At 43.7% G+C, this 20,631-nt stretch overlaps 1 protein-coding gene across 17 annotated transcripts in view; it reads right to left on the bottom strand.

The window, feature by feature from the left end:
- The window catches only part of FoxP (forkhead box transcription factor P), a 209,270-nt gene that overhangs the window by 90,576 nt on the left and 98,063 nt on the right, over window positions 1-20,631 (bottom strand). For all 17 annotated transcript variants that reach the window (XM_034322852.2, XM_034322842.2, XM_034322843.2 and 14 more), the window contains one exon: window positions 9,864-9,971. Coding sequence is in view for 11 of the 17 variants with exons in the window: in XM_034322842.2 (XP_034178733.1) it covers window positions 9,864-9,971 (108 nt within the window). In the remaining 6 variants the exon portion in view is untranslated. The remainder of the gene's footprint in view (window positions 1-9,863; window positions 9,972-20,631) is intronic.

Below are 20,631 nucleotides of genomic sequence, written 5' to 3'. Positions count from 1 at the left end.
GTGGAAAGCAGAATCGTACGAGAGGAAGCGACGCTGATGGAGAATGGAAGGACGGTGAAACGGAAGGAGCAAGAAGGAGCAAGCAAAGATATCGAGCCAAACGGCAGGAGAACGCAATAAGGGAGGACGATTACAGGGATGCGAAATGTCGCATACTGCAGGATGCATCGCTTATTGTACTTTCCTCACGAATTCTCGGGAAACCAGGACGAAGGAAAAATTTCATCGCGAAATCGGGTCAAGTGTTATTCATTTCTTCCTTCGATTTAACCCTTTACGCAACCCTCGAGGAGACGTATCAAATTTCTCTCAAATTCAGAGAATTTTGAAACGGAACATTATCTTCATATTTGTCTTTTATAATTTCTTTCAACGAAGAGCGGTATTAAATTAATCGTCGTCGAAAAGAACGTTCTTCACTTTCGAAACCGTAATTAAAGCGTTTCACGGAATCGGCAGGGCAACGAGCGAGATGGCCAATAATTAATAACACCGAGATCGAATGTAACGAGATACAAGTATCGATCTCGACCAGACCCGTGTTTGGAAACTTCGATTATTTTAAATACGTTTATCGAGCTTAAATTCCACCTTCTCAATTTCCTAATACGAATGAGTCGTAACGCGATACCCGTTCCCCGGGAACGATTTATTTTATCCCCCTATTCGGACGAGTTACGCGCCTCGTTCCTTACTTTATTCACCTTTTGACGATCTATAATGTATAAATCTAATTGACATACGCGGGACGCGTTCCAAGAAAGCTTCTCACGATGTTTAACTATACTTCGAAGAATCCTGATTACTTTATCTCGAAGAAGAAAGAAAAAGATTCACAATTTTTAGCTGGTAGGAAAATCATTCGACTTCGAAACGACACATCATGATCGCGCCATTTTTGTTTACCCTGCATTCGAAAGGTACGTAGATGTACGCGTTACGTGATGCTGAATATCGTGATCCTGCATTCTAGTCGCAAGCATCCTGGAAGACAGAAAGAATCTCAACCTCTTCCGTCCGACCACCCCCTGTTTCCATCTCGCATGCCTCTGCTACCTTGCTGCTGTTCCCTCTCGCCCCCGAAACGTCGTATCTTCCCCCTTCAACCCGCCCACACCCCCTTAAAACGTAGAAGGTGCATATTCAGGAGAGAAGCCCGTGGAAACTTCGGGACGTTGACACCAGAAGCTGGATTCTGGATGGTTGGTTTGGACGCGACCCGTCCGTTAACATAGTACCCCCGGTGAAAAGGGTAGGGGGTGTAGGTGGTACGGCGTAAGAGGAAGACGAAGATAGGAGAGGAAATGGTGGAGAAGCAAGAGAAGACGAGAAGGGGGATGTGTCCCAGCTAGACGTTCCAGGGGAGGAAGACAGGAAGTTGTTCGTTGGCCGTCGTTAGACGAGGAGGACCGGTTATTACGTCGACCTCGTCCTCGTCCTCGTCGTCGTCGTCGTCATCGTCGTCGTCGCCGTCGTGGCTGTCGACGTCGACGTCGTGCGGTTCTGGGCCACGTCGACCCCGTGGAAAAGGCGTGGCAACGTCGCGTTCGCGCACCTTTGCACCTGGTGCGCCGGGGAAGACACGCCTCCGTGGAATTCCTCTCTCTGGTGTCCGCCTACACGCCCGTCTGTTCCTCTCCTTCTTCTCCATCTCTCTTCCACTATCCGCATCCTTCCGTCCCTCTCGTTCCACCACGTCCTGGCTCGCTCATCCATCCGTTCTCCATTCTCTCTCTCTCTTTCTCCTCACTATTCCTCTGCTCCAACGACAAGCTGCACCGTCGGCTAAGAGGAGATCTCCTCCGATCTCTATTCTCTACCTCCCTCTCCACCCACAACCGCTACGTCCTCTCTATCCACTACTTTTCCACCTCCTCCACCAGCTATCCTCCTAAGCAGAGAGAGAGAAGCCCAGAAGCTCCTCCACCACCGCCGTCAGACGAACCCAGCCACCACCACCAACTCCTGGACGACTACTCCTCGCCACTATCCTGCTTTAAATCGTTCCATCGGGATGCATGTGTGTATTGCTCGTACACTCTCGTTCATAAGTCACGAGACATCTTACCATTTTAGGATAAATCTGGATTATACGTGGCAGATTTAGTTATTTATTTTTCACGTTTCATAAAGATACTGGAGAACAAACTGAAGAGGTAAAATCAAGACGATTACTCTCTAGTTACTAAATTTCAACCCCATTGAGGAATTCTGGGACGTGCCGATGCTTTATATTTAAGACTTTGGGAAATATTTAGAGTAATTTCAGACAAAAATCCGAGAATAAACGTTGAAAATACCAATCGTCATGGGAAAAGGGGTATCACACTCTAATAAAGAAATTTAAAAATTGTATACAAGAAAATGATAAATTATCCTGGGTGTTTAATTTCTGTTAATTTAAATATAAAAACTAGTAAATGTCCCATGACTTATGGACGGGGGTGTACGTACGTAGGCAAAATCCAACGGTGACCGAGACGCATGCTCATAGAGGTGCTCGTAAAGGGTGCACACAGAAAACGTGTCGTACGTGGGTGTTTGTGCAATTTCTATTCGCGTGGTGGAGTTCACACACACACACAAGCATTGCGCGCGCAATGCTCTTCTAGCTGGTCGTACTATCCGCCCACTCGGTATTCACGGCGTTCCACGTGACCCCCCTTTTAACCGTACCCCCTTCCATGCGAAAGCTTTCGGGGGATGGAAAAAAAGAACGGGGGGTGAAAAGCAACCGGAGAGAAGAGGAGAGAGACGGGACGCGTTCGCGAGTGAGCGCGATTACCGCAGACTCGCGAAATCCCTTTCTCCTCCCGTTCCTCTTTTTTTCTTTCTTCCTTTCTTTCTTGTCTCTCTCTCCTTGAGATGCGAGCTACTGTCCGGATGTTACCGCGTACGCGTCTCTCTAGCCGAGAGGAAGGACGTACGGTATTGATCAGAGGGAAGTAATGTCTGGAGATGCAGTCGGAATTACTTTGGGTCATTTGATTTCTATGCCCTGTCACGACGACTCGATGGCAACTGAATTCCTACCCTCGCTAAATGTCACGATTAAGCATCAGCCCCGAATGTTTCGAATTTTAGGAATATTAGGGGTTAATTCGAGGTGCTCTACGTATTTCTCCGAAATAAGGGTGAATTTGCATCGAAATTCTTTTTAACGAAGAATTTTCCTAAATTTCGAAAGGGGTAATAGTTATGATCTCGTAGAATTTTCTAAAATCGCGCAAAGTTTGGACCAAATCAGTATCCGGAAGGTAAAAGAATTTTCCTCCGAAAAGAATTGAAATTCTCCGACGTTTTTCTTGTCCACCAATCTAGATTTTTATGCCAGATCGAGAATAAGAAAAGTCCCTTTGTAAAACACAGGGATGAAGTTAACGAGGGTGGAAAGGGAAGATCGAAGAGACGTTAAAGAAGTGGTGTATGTACATGAACGAATGGTGAATAAGCGAATATAAAGGGTAGGGGATGCATAGCAGAGAAAGGAGAAGAAGTCACGTTTGCGGCTCTGATCTAGGACATCCCTTATCCTGAAGTCTGACATCCGTAACGAGCGGTCGGGCAAAAATCACCGGGAGGACGTAAAATCAAAACTATGTTTCTTTTACTACCCCACGGAATAATGCATGTCGTAAAGCACTGCTTTTACATTGAGACCATCATTCCTCGAATAGGGTGAAAATTTGTTTCATTGAATTAAACTGTCTCGAAGAGATTGAAGTTGCGAATTCTTTTGCTAATTCGCACGGGAAATTGACAGAAGATCTGCTCCAATTAACGTGGCGATCGATGGAAGAAAAGCTGTTCCTTTTACGAGGAAAAGTCCAAGGGCGAAGTTAAACAGCAGTATGGTTATCAAATTAACAATAACACGGTGGTATTGCAATCTCACGCGAGGGTGCTTAAAAACTTGACGATCGAAATCTCAAACAACGCGCTCGAGCGTGAGATCGCGCATGTTGGCAATTATTTACGGAGTTCCAACCCCCTCGTGGCGCCCTTCATTAAGACACTAATTACCGGCGTGCATACGCGTGCATGTAAGGAAGTGGATATAGAGAACGTAGGAACGGGAATCCGCCACGTCGCCTTATTACCCCGTACGAGAATACTCAACCCTGTACCTCATTCTTGCAGAGTACACCGATGTAGCGGAAACGCGAGCACGATCCAGACATCTATTTACAAGGTTGCGCGTCTTGGTTACGTTAGCACACCTAACTCGACTAAACTTGCCTTCGTTAGATTAGTTTGCTCGTTAAAATAGATTCGGGGGTGGAACTACCCCGTTCCTGGATCGTTTTACCTTTCTACTATTATACATTCATAGTATTAGATAAATAATTAAATTTCTGCCCTATATATATTTTCTTCCATAGAAAATTTTAAATTGTCCGGAAATTAAGAAAGGGTTTAAGAGGATTTGAAAAGTGGAAAAGAGAAATTGCTCTGTTTTGAAATGTTTAATTAAAAATTGTCAGGAATAAGGAAGAGGAATGTCAAGCAGGAAAAGCACGTGGTGTTTCGCGCGAGAGGCTGCGTTTCTCACGCGTGGGGGATGACAGGGGTGTACACGGTCGGCCGATCAGTGGGTAGAGGGGTTGTTTAGAGCGAGCGAAAGGGAGGAAGACAGACGGCGAAAGGGAGGAGAGGTAAGGCAATGAGGAGGGGTGGAAAAGCACGTGGTGTGCCGGCGACGCGCGCCTCTCCGCTACGGCTGGCTGTATATCTATCGAGCTTTCCACCCCCAGCATCCCCCCCACTTGTTGTGCTTTACTGTGTTGTGTTGCTATGTTGCCTTGTGTATCGAGAAAGTTCAACGCCGGCTAGACGATGTTTCCCATCCGACGGGATACACCGGCGTCGGAATCAACAGGCTTCTTTTTCCAACCCTCGCCTCATTCACCCCCCCTCCCGAGGATCATCGAAGAACGAAACTTTTTCAACAAGATTAAAATTTCATGATACGCAGAACGGAAAGTCAAGGGAATAGAATTTCGATCGGGCCGAGGAAAAAACTAGTAGCCTCAACAAATCTCATTTCGTGGTCAACTGTCTTCTGATTACATCGGGGACGTCGTTACAGAAGATTCTTTTTTTTTTTTTTTTTTTATCTATCCGGAGAAACTATCGTATCATCGGACGGCTGTAGATTCTGAAGATACTTTCGAGATAGTTCATGATCAATAGCCGACAGGCATGCAAATAGAAATTGAATTTTTTCAGGGTGGAAATGCAATTCACAGATCGCACAAGGTTCAACTTTGTTCGACGATGTCTGCTGATTTTCGAGCAGCAAGTTCGTTCATTATCGAAAGGGTAACGCACGGAGACGCCGAGTTCTTCAAGGGGATGTATGATTATTGAACGGCCGTTCTCGGGCGAATTTTAAGGGCGGCGATCCTAAAGGGAATATCCCCGCTACTCATTTACCACCGCCTTTTCATTCTACATTTTTAATTCCACCCTAGACGTTTACTTAAATTATTTTTAATTTTCTATTTTTCTGATACGCTTTCTATAAAAATATTTTTTAATAAAAATAAAGTAGGTGATAACCAGGTAATTTGATCGCGAACCCTCAAAATGTAGTCCATTTTGGCGTGAATGAGAGATTCGAGGATACAACCGACTACCCCAAAGGGAACATCCCCGGGATCTTTAACTCTGTAGTCCTTCAGGAGCAGGCAGCTCGCTTGGTATGCAAGAAGTATAACCATTCATCTCCCGATCTCCGGCAAAGTCCCAACCTCCGGATATAAATTAGCTTTTGTTTAGCATTCAATGCAAGCTGCCTTTTTCACCCACCACCCCTCTGTTCACCTGATCCACCGTTGGACACCCACCTGCTCCCGACCTAACCCCCGAACCACCCCCGACGATCCGGTGCAATTAATGTAGCCACTAGGCTGCCTCTCTACCGAGCCAATTAAACATTTGCGATTGCCATGAAAAGGAATCGCCCCGACGTTAAAAGGAAATTAAATTCCCGGAGGTATTGGGCACAGGTTCCATGTAAAAAAAATCCGTTTGCCAGCTATCGAATACTGGTAGGAGCAGCGAGTGGGAGAGGAAAGGTGGGCATCGATTCGTCGAACAATTTTTAATTTCTACAAAATTGATCTGATATGGTCAGAGAATTGCGAGTACAGGTTTTACCTGGAATATTTTGATTTTCTACTTGGAGATTTTAATAAATCGTCTGAGACGATTCGATGAGATAAAAGTATCGTAAAAGGACACTTATGACATATCAATTCGAAGCTTAAGGATTGATGAAAATGACTGTATAAAGTTTTCATCGATATTCTTATCAAATTCTAAATGAAACTACTTCAGCAATGAACCTATGGCACACTGAGACCGCAAAAGGTTAACAGTACAGATATGAATCTCCGTTGCTTTAACCAAACCGAGTGAGAGAGAAAGAGGGCTAATAAACCGTCTGACACAAACGAGCGAAAAATCCGTGCAGATAAGAGAGGATAGCCTGGAATTTCGGGTACGTGAGGTACATTGTCCGTCGGCGAATCTAGGAGGTTTAATCTATCATTGCGAAGGAACAACGACGTCGGGGAGGGGGTGGCGAACAGCCACGGTAACTAGCGGGGAATAATTAATAAATGCGGGAATGCATTAGTATGCGTGGCGTGGGATGAGTTCGTGCAAAGGCAGAAGTCGGGAGGAACGCGGAGGACAAGCGTGGCTCGGCGAGTCGCAAGGAATTATAAAATAATAAAGAGAAAATTACGTAATGTGAGGATCAGATGAGAATTAGAGGACAATGAAGACGGGGTAAACCAGCCTCGTCTAAGGGGTCGCCGTGTTCACCTAACCGGGGCGAAGAGGGATGAAAAGGGGAGGCAAGGGATGGAAAACGGAGGTCGAGGACCAGACGTCTTAATGTCTGCATCGTCGGAAACGCGTCCCTTGCGCATGACTGTCTTTTCACGAGTTCACCTCTTTCCGATAAGAATGCCGAATCTTGCCGAATAAACTCGACTATTGTGAAATTCAAATAATTCTAAATCCTTCTGCAAATTTACCAAATTTTGTATGATTACCAAGGTGAAAGCATGTTCCAGAGAAATTCAAAGAAAATGAAAAATTCATGAACCAGGCAATGGGTTTTGAAGAATCTTTGCAGATTTATCGAATACAGAGCGCGATCTTGGGCGACCGCTAATCGGGAATCCTAATTAGTAGTCAGGCAACGTACATCTGGCAGCGACTTTGTAAATGGTAACAATGTTATGTAATTAGGTAAAAAGTTCTGTAATCAAGAAGTAGATCTTCTACGAGTCTCTCTCAGCGTACCGTCCTACTCACCCCTCGTTCGTATTAAAATAGTCTCGCTAGGAAAGCGTGCGTTGTGCCGTGCATATCTTAAAACCCACTGGGGTTGCTAAGATCCTCCGCCCCCATCCGGTTCTGATTTTTCCTGCGATTCATATTGGCCACCAGCTACGTAGCGCGCGGATTATATTCGGAGAGAACCGTGCCGTTTCGACCCCTTTAAATTTCCCCAATATCGTGCAAAACATTTATTTCTTTTTTCTTCTTTTTTACCATTGCTGTTATGAAAATTTTATAATTAGGATCCCTGATCATAAATTACATTTTTGGAGCAACGGATCATTCGGATTGGAAATGATCGAAACTATTGACGTCAGTGTTTCCAAGCCTGCTCTCGATGATCTCATAAGCGCGACGAACAAATATACTTCGAGGTGCCTTTTTCGTACACGTCGATGCAACATAAACGTTCGTATTGTGGAATCGCGTCGCCCCACGTGTGCGCTTGTCAGCTTTCCCAGAAAGCCGCGAATACGTGTTCCTTCTCGCATGCATAATTTCCCCGACACGAACACCTCCTTCTGTTAGACGAATTATCGTGCACCGTGGTAACAGAGACGTTTCACCTTTTTCTTGGGAAATTAATTTTCAAAACGATCGATATCATTGTCCATTTCTACCGCGGCAGTCAAAGTGTTAACTTTTCACCGTATCAAGTATGCATCTTACAGCCAGTGCTAAGAACACGGTTTATACTATGGAATGAAACTCACGGTCGCTCGATTCGCCTTCAATAACATTTCATATAGTTTACAGTCCATCGTTCGAAACTGAGAATAGAAAATAAATTTCGCGTAACCGTTGATCGTGTTGCACGAGCGATCTCAAACGAGTCGCGTGCAACGACACGTACGTATTTCGTTTCCGTGTATTGGTTTCCGTACTGACACGGCAAACGATTTCAATAAACAAGCTTGACACACACGTACGTGCAAAGTGGCACGAATGGTTTTTTCCTAGAGACGGCTCTACGTGCGTGGGCGACATCGACTTTGCTTCCCTATCGCACGTAAAAGCCAAGATAAACATTATTTATTTTTTTTTCTTTACGCGGTTTTTTTTTTAAATCGAGTTGCACGGTGCGTATGAGCAGCGGTGAATGAAGACATTGTATCGCAATAAGGCGTACAACGATACCTATACCGATTCGATAAAATTCAATGCGCGATGCTCGAATATTGCGTTCGGATGGTTGAGGTAAATCGCTGGTAAAATACAACGATGTCGTGTTAAGTTAAGCATCTTGGAAATTGCGTGTAACGCTCCGCAACGTTCCTCGTTCTTTCGTATCGCGTACAATTTAGATTGCACGTCACTCCGAGTTTATTTAACCTTACCGGCACGCGCATTATTTGCCTTACAATACAACGCTTTACGTCACGGCCTCCTCGCTGTATCGCGAGAATTCTTTTAAATAACGATATATCAAATTGCTTTGAGAAAGGTAACTTAAAGAAAAGAAAAAAAAAATCGCCAAAGCCAATAGACGTCGCGTTTGTCCTTGTTAATTGCAAGGGATTCGAAGGGAAATAAAGAAAGAGGAATGATAGAGGGAAGGAGAAGAAAAAAGTAAAGTTAGCGAACGGTGAGTTCAAAGTTTTCCCTAAAGCGTAGGACACGTTTCCCTCGTTAAGGGTCGTCGACGGATAAGTAACGACGGCGCCGGGCGTCGTCGGAGTGGTGGTCGTTCGAGTGAGCGTAGAAACGCGGGGTTAGAACCGGCTGGAATTAAATAAAAATAAAACGCGAGATAATAACGTTAGCGAAGGAACCGAGAGGCCAAGACAAATAGCCGAGGGAAAACAAAGCGTATTATAAATACCGGGTGACAGGACGAGTTGGTGCGGGCCGGAACGAGCCGCGCGAGTAAGAGGGTGGTTTTCAACGGAGCCGAGGCCGAAAGAAGGAAGGGGGTTGGCCGGTGGTTGGCGACGACGACGACGTAGTGGCCGTGTCTACTGGCGAGAAAAGAGAAAATGCTCTGAGAAGGCAGCGAGCGATGCCCCTCTAGCATTTTTCCTACCTGCGGACACAATGAGTGGCCGGATTTCTTTTTCCGCGGTCGTTACTCACCCTCCGCCGAGGGACAGTATTCTTATCCGGCCGGAATTACAAATTTCAGACACCGAGCCCTTGTGTCGGATAGGATTCTGACTGCGCGTTATATGTATTCTCCTCTCCTCGCCACTGTAGCCAAAGTGGCTTTTGCTTCGCGCGTTCTCCTTTTACAATTACGCTCCCCGTCCCTTTCCCACCCTCTTTTATCCCTCTTTCTTTTACTCCTCTTCATTTGCTTTTTCTTGCAGCTCGGATACAGAACGGACTAACAGTGAAATATTAGGTTGTTGCTTATCAAATGACCGATCTTCAAATGTAAAAATACAAGGTATTTCAAAGAGTTTGTATAATACTCGAGTTTCTATGAGATGATTTTTATCAAATTTTAAGCTTCAAGTATTTGATTCGCAATTGCCTAATATCTAGAAATTGATTCGAGTACTCACACTGGGACGAGCGTGGCCGCGCGGATTCAGCTGCCAAGGAACCGTGGATGGCTGAAACTGCTCCTTTCCCCACGAACCGTTGTCGAACGGATTCTCACCGATGTGTCCCTGGAACAAAAAGAACCTTCAATTAGTACAATGTATCATTAAAATAATCAAACACGTTCCCTTTTGTTCTACGAATAAATATCAGCTCAAAGAGAAGGAATTAAAATTGAATTCCCAGATTTAAATAGAAACAATACCATGCAAATTCGAGTGACTCGCAGAGATGCAATGAAATCATGCAATTTTCTTGCAAAGCAAAAGACTCGTTAAGAATGTCGAGAGCTTCATCCTCGAACGAGTTTCGCGAGAAAATATTTATTCCTCCCGCGAGCGAGTAAAGAAGCAAGAGCGTTTGCAAAGAAAGGAGGCATCGATCTTTTGCGAATCCGCAGTTTAAAAGTTTTTTTTTCCGATGCTCCTTCACGCCAGGATGGCGGGCTTATTTTTGTAATATATTCCGCGGACCACCACGCGGCTCTCGCGACCTACACCCCTCCGCTCTTTCTCGACTTTGCACCCCGTAAGCCTTATTTTTCTTTTAACTTTATTCCTAACCTAGAATCCTCCGACGGCGAGGTGGCACGCGCATAAATCAACCGGTATAATGAGAACACTTCGTCTTCGTGGCTCGCCCTCTCGCTCGCAGACGCATCCCTTACGGGCCGGCTATTATATCATTCTTTACTTCGTGGATATTTCTCCCACTATTATATTAACATTCGTCCACAACACTCGAGAATCTGTCCTTTACTTCCCCTACTATCATTTCCGATCGTTCTCACTTTCATCCACTTTAGTGTACCGTTAATTTTAGTAAAATTTCTTATCTCTACCCCGAATTCGTAACACTACGATTTAAAATATTTCGCAATTTCAAGAATTCCGCAAATTGCCGCCGATGTTACAAACTCGCCAAATATGTATATTCAGCTGCAAAAGTTGGTCGCGATAATGCAGCTGTGCTAATTTTAGTTGGAATTACTTCGTCACGGTATAATTAGGCGAATTTCTATTCTCATACCACAATCGCGCAACTCTTTACACCGACTCTATTTAAAATGAATTTCTGCGCGGGTGGATTGTACATCGATTAAATTCGATTTTCACAGAGATCAAGATCAATTAGCTCGTGAATTTTTATGTAATCACGCCGGAAATCGATGAAATTAATTAACATTCCTCCGGCTGGTATCGTTACACGATTGTAACGGCGCTAACCATGGGACACAGCTGCTTCTCTTCACGGAACGGACGAATTAAGATAAACTTCGCCGTATAAACCATCGGCGATGCTGTTTTATTCGTAACACGAAAGAGCGTGTTTCGTTCGCTGAGAAATACAAGGCAGAAATAAACAGTACTCGGTGGAAAATAATGAACCGGATAGCATATATAAATACACGGAGGCTATTGAGGTACATTGTGCGCCTCATTTGCATGAGGCAGCCGCGTTCTCGACGCGCAGCTGGACATACACGCGACAAAAGAGACGCGCAAACAAAACACGCAACATGGCGACGTTGTGCGTTCATGCAACACATAATATCGTGCCGGAGGAACGGGTGCATGTGTCGAATATCGTGCGCATCCGATGCGTTTCCCTTCGATATTGAAAAAGAACTGATTCTTTTTCCGTCTATAATTGCCGAAATTTCACAACGTCACTCTTTTAAACGAATCGTGCTTGATGTTATTCAGGTCCGGGATCGATAAACAAATTTAGGATCCACGAAGAGTGATTGATCATAATTTGGCGAAACAGTGAATCTTATTTTCGATACACGTCGGTGTAATTGCCGCGTGGGCGGCGTGGATTAATGAACGAGCAGCACGCGGAACTCGCATAACTTTTCCGATTTCCACGATGCATCGGTGGCGTGAGTACACGTTTGCTATAAACGTGCAATATCCCGATCGATTCGCGATTCTATCGCCGGTGTTTGCTATGAGTATTACTGACAAACTGCTAACGGCCGTCTCAATTGCCTAAGTTATTAGAGGCGTGAGTAGATCTAGCCTCGGTTGGTAACCCTTTCGCGTTACACGGCAAAAGTCGACTACATGAGAGTGAATTTAAAATGGTGATATAAATTCATCTGGCGCCAAGGGTATTAAAAAATAACTCATTCCTTCCATTGGAAAGAAAAACAGAGCGAAGTGGTGACGAGCTGCTAAGAAAACCCTTGGCGGAGCGGTGAAAACGTAAAAAGGGTATAAAATTAGTATACAAGGCGGCAATAAAAACGATGATCGACGAAGATTACTCGAGACTTCCTCGTAAGACACTCTCCAACGAAATGAATCGTTTTATCGGTCGGTCGTGTCTGAAGGGGATGAGGGTGAGAGAGAAGGGTGAGACGTGGCGCGAGACTCCGGTGATTGTAATCATATTTTCAGGGGGATGGATTTATGCAACGCACCGCTTCGTCTCTGTACATAAAACGCATTTAAAATTCTCCAGGCAGCCAGAAAAGGTGGCTCCTGTCTCCGTCGATAGAACACGTGGCGGGGCGAGGAGCGCCGCGGGGGTTGTAATTGGCAATATCTATCGAATTTTACAATAAATCTCACCGAGCCCCGAAGAAGAGCCAACGAGGGTGGGGCGTAGCAATAAAACACCGGGTAGTATCGCGAGGGGGCTGCCACACCGTGCACTTAACGACTTATCTTATCTTTGGAATTAGGTCGCGGTTAGAACTCTAATCCTGAAACACGAATACCAACAACATCCGTTGTTAATTGCAACCCTCGCTCACTCGATCCAACGATCAACCACTTTTTGCAATTTTTACTAAATCAAAAATTGAAATTTTCAATTCTCACAAGATGTTCACCAAGGTTTCTCGATAAACTGCGCAACCATTCTTCGTTTAAACAAAGAAACATCGTCATCCTAGTTTCTCTTTTAATGAACAGCGTAAACATTGAGCGGTAACTGCCGAAAGCATTAATAAAAGATGGTATTTAAAAATCGCGAGAATTCGTTATGTAAACGAAGGGTACAACAAAGTAACGAGTTGCTAAACAACCAGACGACGGTTTAAGCCGGTCCGTGTCTTTTGGAAATACACCTTCGATGGTTAGACCGTTACACGGGTAGACCTTGGAAAAACAGGCGTTAATATTTACTCTGATTCTTGCTGGCGAACGATCCATCCGAGTGATGCAGTCACTGTCGCAATTAGTGTTCGCTTCATGCTTTAGAAAGTATCTACGTACGTTATTTCTTCGTACATCGATTTCGAATTGAAAAACAAATTTTGCTATCATCGGAAGTCATCGAAGCTCGTTCGAGATGGTAGAAAGTTTGAACGATGAATAGAGAAAAATGAGAATCAAGCAATTTTCACGGCGCACAGGGACGGCTGGATATTTGTGGCCCCGTCAATTTTTATTCCCGGCCGTTAAGTCGTGTAATGCCAGCAAATAGACGCGGGGCTCGTGCAAGCGGCCGAGCAAACGAGTTACGGCCGTGGGGCCTCTAAAAATAAATATGTTGTTTATTCACAAGTAAACCGGATGCCGTTGTTTGCTTTGGAGCAAATTGTTTTGTTAAGTTTTGCCGTGCGAGAGGAGCGTGTATGCTCTTGCTTGTGTGGGTTTCTCTTGTCCTTGTACACCGAACCAGAAGACTGTGTGAGAGCCTCGAAGAGAAAACGGTTTAACCAGCAGGCGGGGGAACAAGAAAGAGTAAAAAGGAAGAAAGAAAATACACGCGAAGTCAACCATCCTCTCTGCTGTCCGCGCTTTTTCCGGTATGTTTTGCTTCTCGTGTTGCTAGATGCCTCCAGCTGTACGCAGATTCCGATGTTAATCGTCAGCAATAAGATGATGGTCGTTCGAACCATTCAAATACAATGTTTAATTAATTACGACATTAAAATCATTCGATGCTACGAGTTAAAATTTGCAGAATAAAAAGACCGGGGAGGATCTTATAATAAGAACCCATTTTTCGAATGAGTAAAATATATCAGTATAAAAGAACTTCTAAATTTACTTAGAATCCACTTAATTTCACGATTTTACATCGTCCATTAAGTTAAACTGAAATCTAAGTTAATTTAACAGTTTAATGACGGGAAGGCATTTCCAACAAGCACTTTACCAAAACGAAGTTGAATCTTGCATGCTTTCATAGTGATACATTTGTAACTTACTTAAGTCAACTTGAGCTTAAGTTAATTTAACAGTTTAACGATAAAAAGAAAGCTCCGACGAGAGTTTCGCCAGAATGAAGCGGTAAAATCCTACAAAAGGTTGTATCACACCGGGCTACGTGAATCGTTTTCAAGAACAGAGAGGAAAAAGAAACATGGACAACGAGGGACAGAGAGAGGCCCGTGAGAAAACGAGGCGGAAGGGATCCAGGGAAACAGGAAGAGAGGCAGAGGGTGACGTGAAGAGGAGAATCAAGAGGCGAAAAACGCTTGCGGAAGAGTCGAGAACAACGGGGTGCTCGTCTACGGGCCGGGCTAATTACAAAACACAATTAAAATGGTATCACGAAAACGCGCTAAGTAATATCGTTTCAGCGAGAGTCGAGTTTCACCGGACACCCGGTACAGATTCGCAGATTAATGCTCTTTAATAAACAGACCCTGCCTTGGTGCACGTCGGTATTTCTCTCCTTTCCTCCCTCTTTATTTTCTTTTTTACATTTACCGCGTTATATACAGGAACAAAAGAAGAGAAACCGGTGAACACCTTTCATCTACCTTTGAAAACACATTTTGTTTCTTACAAATGAATTAACCCTTTTAAAATTGATTATTCACAGATTGATTAGCATGATATGCACTACTGTACTATGTATAATAGAAATCGATTAAAAAAAATAATGACGTAAAATATGAATTAAAATGACGAACAACGTGCGGCTGCATGTGAGAGATCCCCCGAGGGCATCTAATTGTAAGTATGTAATCGATAAATTATTTATCACTGCTTAGCAATTGATTCGCAATTATTATATAAGGACAAAAAGATTAAGTGAAGTGCATAATGATGAATTCATCTAACTAGTTTTCTGACTAATTGGTGTACCCTGACCCGAAGAACATACGTCCGTATATTCTTCTTCCTCGAGGAAGAAAGTTTAATTGAAATACGAATTAACGCGTTGTTTTACCGCTGGACTTTTCCTACAGCCGAACGTGTTACTTTCACTTTTATAATGGGTCCATTATGTGCAATTATTTATGGTTATTACGTCAGAATAGCAACTCGCGTTAACAATTCCTGGTGGCTATATAGAAAGTTTTGTATCAGCTGGGCCGAGGATAAACATATTTCTGAATTCCATCGGTGTTTTCACGCGAATGCAGAATACAATGAATATAGAAAGGCACAGACAGAAAAAGAAAGAATCGCCAGTGGCAGGATTAATATTAGCTTGTTTTCTTTGATTCAGGGTGTTTTCATGCAACTTAGAAGGCTAAATACATGGAAACCTTCGTCATTCGATTCTATCCGAAGGAGAAAGCAAGGAAACGAAGTTTCCTCCACGTTTCTTAGTCAGGCTAAAATTATTTGCGACCGTCTTGCAACGTTCGTTCTTTGCTGACAAACACTTTTTTCCAATTTCAACTGGAAACGTTGTCGTCATCCGGAGACACTTGATCAAACACGGCTCGAGGCATATAAATAACATCATCTCGTAAACAACATTAGACACGTGTTGAAAGTTACAATCGATCTTCGTCAGAGATATTTAAAAATAATTATTCACGTCCAATAATTTTTCAACGGTTAATTTCTTATTTTAATGAGCTGCATTTGATACATTTTTTCACCCTGATGTATTCAATGGTTTCTGAAGGTCAAGCAAATATATGAGATGGAGAAAGAAACGAGGGTGCGAGGTGGGTCAAAAGAGCATACCTTTGACGAATTCCAACGAGCGATCGCGTTTAAAAGAAAAATGCGTCGCGCGAGACGAAACGCGATTCCTTAATGGAAAAACAGCGAACGACAGAGTGGTCTCATCTGTCAGCTGATTCTCAGAAACTATGAACCTGACCAGTTCTTTCGAGAGGTCAACATCTTCCTCCAAGGCCGCTCGCTGTGAACACTACTGAACTCGTAGTCACAGGGTCTAATGACGAGATGCTGAAATTATTCAAATAAATTTTTTCCCTCATTAACGCCGTACGTAAATTAGATACAATACAGGAGGACGATTCGTTATTTAGGCTGACCTAAATGCTGAATCCCTAAAGGAAGACGACAGAGTAGAGTTTAGTGAATAACCCCTACAGTAGGTAGTCTGGTAATCTCGCAGCTAATCTTGATTTAATCCTTGACACAAGCGCTTAAACGTTCCACGACTAGAATTAAATAGTACTATTTAACACGGTACCCCGGACGGATTTACGTTGCACGGTTAAAACCATTGCCAGCCGGACATTGTAAAAAAGTAGCGGAAATTAGGGAAGAACGAAGATCGTTATGAAAATTAACCCTTCTGTGGACAGTCTAGTACCTAGTACTCACTGAAGCTTTAACAAGTCGTGTTAAGTTTCTCAGATGACTTTAAAGCAATGTAAGATGAACGAGCTTTAATTTATTTTATTTTGGACAGGGTGAGAGACGAAACGTATTTAATTTTTATTACATTACCATCGGCCCTCTGTCTTGGCTACGAGACAGGAAAACGAGGCAGACAAGCTGGAGGCTAGCATAGATATACAACCGGGGACCGTAAACGCGGGGTATATGTAAATATAACGTGATACATTGGATACTCGCTTATAAACACCCCATTTTTATTCGGCCAACGTTTCGCCACCCCCTCCACCGTTCCCGAGCCGATTCAACCCCCACGGTCCTCAGCTTCCCGCGAAAGAACAAGGAGCGAGGAACCTATTATTTCTGACTTTCTGCACGACGTCACGTGTGAGACCACCATACACGAGGATTCTTTCGAAAATGTTCATACTTGCCGGAACAAAAATTTATTCTTTAAAATTTCTACGAAAAACTCGAGAGTGTTCTCGCGTCATCGATCAACGACGAGTTTATAGTCGAACGAGCTGGTTCGTTTAAAGGAATTTCTGTTTGATCGAGCATCCCTTAGAAGGGCGAGAAGGGTCGCCGTGATTTGCCTGATTCTTACGCACGATCACCTCTCAATCTCGCGAGGAAATATTCCATACGGAAAGCTGGACAACTAAGCAAACACGGTATTCTCGGTACTTTTACCAAAAAGTCTTCGAATACAGGGTTGAAAAGGTGTTTGGAAGTTTTCTATTCGTCCCGTGTTACACCCCAACACCGACGGAAGTCGACCACCCTCGGACTTGATATTCAAAAAGAATTCACCGGTATCCAATTGAATTTTCGGTCTGGTTTATAAGCCGAGCGTCGAGGAGCAGTCTGATTGCTGTTGATTCCACGACCTTTTTCTCGCGAACATCCACATCGGTTATATACCTTTCGACTCTATAAAAATCTTTGTACTTTCAACATCTGTTACGTAGAAGCAGGATAATTTTTTAGAAATTCAAATATTCAAAGTGCCTGTAAATTATGTTGCATTCAACGATTATTATTCCGCAACGTTCTCAGGATTCCATGTTGGAATAGCCGAAGACTGGACGTTGCAGAATCCGCGTAATTTATACCGCATACCGCGACTCGATGCATTCACAAATCTCTGACACTGTTCGGCTACGAATTTTACGTGTTTATCATAAATCACAGGAATCGAACGAGTTGTAACGAGATGTTAATTAAACATGGTCCAAGCGGAGGCGCGGTGATCGGTGCGCATCGTAATTAATCGCGATCATTTTGCGAATTATAATGATTTATTTAACGGAAAAAAATTCTTACTGCACCGCGACGGAGGTCACGTAGTCAACGTATATAACAAAACGGGCGACGCGGCGAGTATAAGCCAGGGAAACTGTGTATCTTCGAAGCAAAGTCGACGTAAAAATAATGGCGAGACGGGGGCTTACCAGATTATTTATTATTTCATATACAGGGCCGGAGTCGATAACGGGGCACGACGTTGCATTAGCATTTTTTTGTTGTTTAAAAATGAAATATACGAGCCCTGTTGTCGGCGAGAGAGCACACCCGGCCTAAAGTCCTCTCGCTTACAGGGGGTTGCTGATCTCCAAATAAGTGGCTATACCGCGTACCAGAATACTAACTCATGTAGAACGAAACTCTTTCGCGTCCGTGCATAGCAATAGCTGAGAGAAAAAACCGTGTACGGTTGCACCGAATCTGCGATTATGGTTAGAAAGGGATGACTCTCGATTTAGGAATGCGGAACACTCCGGGAAGAATATAGAAAACAGAGTTTAATGATCATTTAGAAGATACTGTGAAAGATGATTGCAATAAAAACATGAAAATACCAATTATTTTTGCTTTATAATTGAATAAGAAAAAAACTGAATATTATCATTTTAATCGCAGCAGGTTTAAGCTTTTACTACCACAGTGGATGCAGCCATGATTAGCACGGCACTAAGGATATTAAGAATTTATTTCTTATACTTCGATCTTCTATTTCCAATTGCCAGTGTAATTTTAATAGTATTAGAATTTTATTTCTACCTCGATCGTCTGAATTTTTTATTAACCCTTACCTGAACTTGTGAATGTTTCATGAAAAGATGGTTGCGTGTCCTCTGTGGTAGTAATATTTTTAGAAAGGACCCGAACGCGCAATAATTAATTGTCAATTAATAGCTGGTTGGGTAAAGAGAATAGCGGTAAGGAGACGAAAGTCCTTTGGCTGGAGGCGTTTGTCGGTGCACGGGAACCGGTGTTATTATTTGGAGATCAGACCGAGGCGAATATCTAATTGTAGTAACGACCGCGATACGTACCCGCGCCATCTGGCATACCGTTTTCTCGCGCCGATTTGAAACTGTCTCTGCCGAGAGTGTATCCAGCCTGGTGTACGCGAGACAAAATCTCTGCGACTACGTCTTCGGGGCGGCAGGGTAAAATCTGTGAGGTACACAATCGCTTTCGTCGCTCCTAAACTGTACCAATTACAAACACTGGCGGCTTCTCCATCCCCGATGTTAACTAAACACTAAATACTAACGACACACATCCACAGAGTCATCGCCAAACGGCGCCTACCTACGGGATGCTGCACGTACTCGCCTCTTCTGTCTGCGTACCGACCAGCATTTAGCGAAATGAATGTGTGCTCTGGCTTGCATCGCGAGCTGTTGATTACTCGTTACTGTACTTTGCTACGCCATCATGAACGGCCACGATTCACCGAAGATATACCCGTACGTGATGATACTACGGAATTCATTAACCCTCTCGATGTTACAAACGTACCTATTACGCTCGGCAACTACGGTCTGGTATTAATTAATCTTCCAACGTGGATGAAAGAAAAAAAAAAAGAGGGAAATAGAAAGTTACGAGTTACGTTGAATCTAAAATTAATTTTCAGAGGGATGTTTACTCATCGTAAAGTAGAGGGAGCGAGTTAGACGACGACCAGTGAATTGCAAGATTCCGTGTTTATTGCATTTAACGGATGGCATTGGCCGTCCGCATGCAACTCCGGTATACCAAGCGGTTACATATACCGATAGAACGTGTAACGGTACAAGTACGTACACTTGCTACCAAAAATAGTTTGATATAAGAAACGTCACGCGAATGATATTGTCGGGCTTGCTCGACGCAAACCTGATAAACGAGGATTTAGATAGGACTGGCTGAGAAATAAATTTGATCGGAGATCGGGATTATTTCTCGTCTCGTGGTCAAACGAAATTACCGAGATCAAAGAAACCGCATTCCTAGATCCTTAATTCAATAATTAACTTTGTAATAGATAATCGTTCGGTGGATGAAAGATTCAGGTTTCTGATTAAGTTAAATAAAAATATTTCAAAATCTCTATCTTGGATTGCCAAGAAGGAGGCTTTTGCTAAAGAGTGTACAAGTTGAAATAACTATGCACACGATACGCTTGACTCCCGCTTGTGGCCCTCGAGCTCGTCCGCCACACCCTCCCATTTCTAGTATTAAATCTGACCCGATGCAACCCCCACGTTATGCTTTATAGTCTACGGTTCTCTGCCTGCCGTTCCTCCTCTACGTGTGCATAGCTACTAGAAGATGGAACGCGGCCATTCGATATCGTGCAAAATTTACCGTGTAATTCGCCTAAACGCTACGGACATCGGACCTAACCACCGCCACCGCGTATTATACGATGTACATTCATTTGCATACTATGCGCCTATCTGCGCGATCCCACTAACTTAGAACGCTACCAAGAGAAGCTGATCCTCTTTCTTCCTCTTCGTTGATATACGGTCAGCGCGAGTGAATGGGAAGACACGTAACGTTCGATGGAATCGCGTTTAACGAATGGACAACGTTCGAAACGAGTACACTTGGGAGAAACAATGGAGCCAATGATGGTCGAGAAAAAAATACCACGCGTACCTAGCGTCGAATTTACGAGCCACGACCAACCACTTTCCCTTTTCCTGCAACTTCACCCCTCGGTTCTGTTCGGACGCGTCTCGGTTTACTGTTTCACTTATTCGCTAACAACTGGTCAGCGAAGATACTTTGTATATAAATTTTGGTCACCGCCACCCTGAACCCATTCTCAGCTCCTGCTAGCTTGGTAGCACTGTGGTTATGCCATTCTGGTTTGGAGGACCGGTGGTCGAGTCTCCTGCGAAGATGCGAAATGAGTTATTGAAGACAC

The sequence above is a fragment of the Osmia lignaria genome, chromosome 4, assembly GCF_051020975.1.
Source record: "Osmia lignaria lignaria isolate PbOS001 chromosome 4, iyOsmLign1, whole genome shotgun sequence".
NCBI lineage: Eukaryota > Metazoa > Arthropoda > Insecta > Hymenoptera > Megachilidae > Osmia > Osmia lignaria.
Note: the sequence above shows the minus strand (reverse complement) of the source record. Positions and strands in the feature narration are given on the sequence as shown.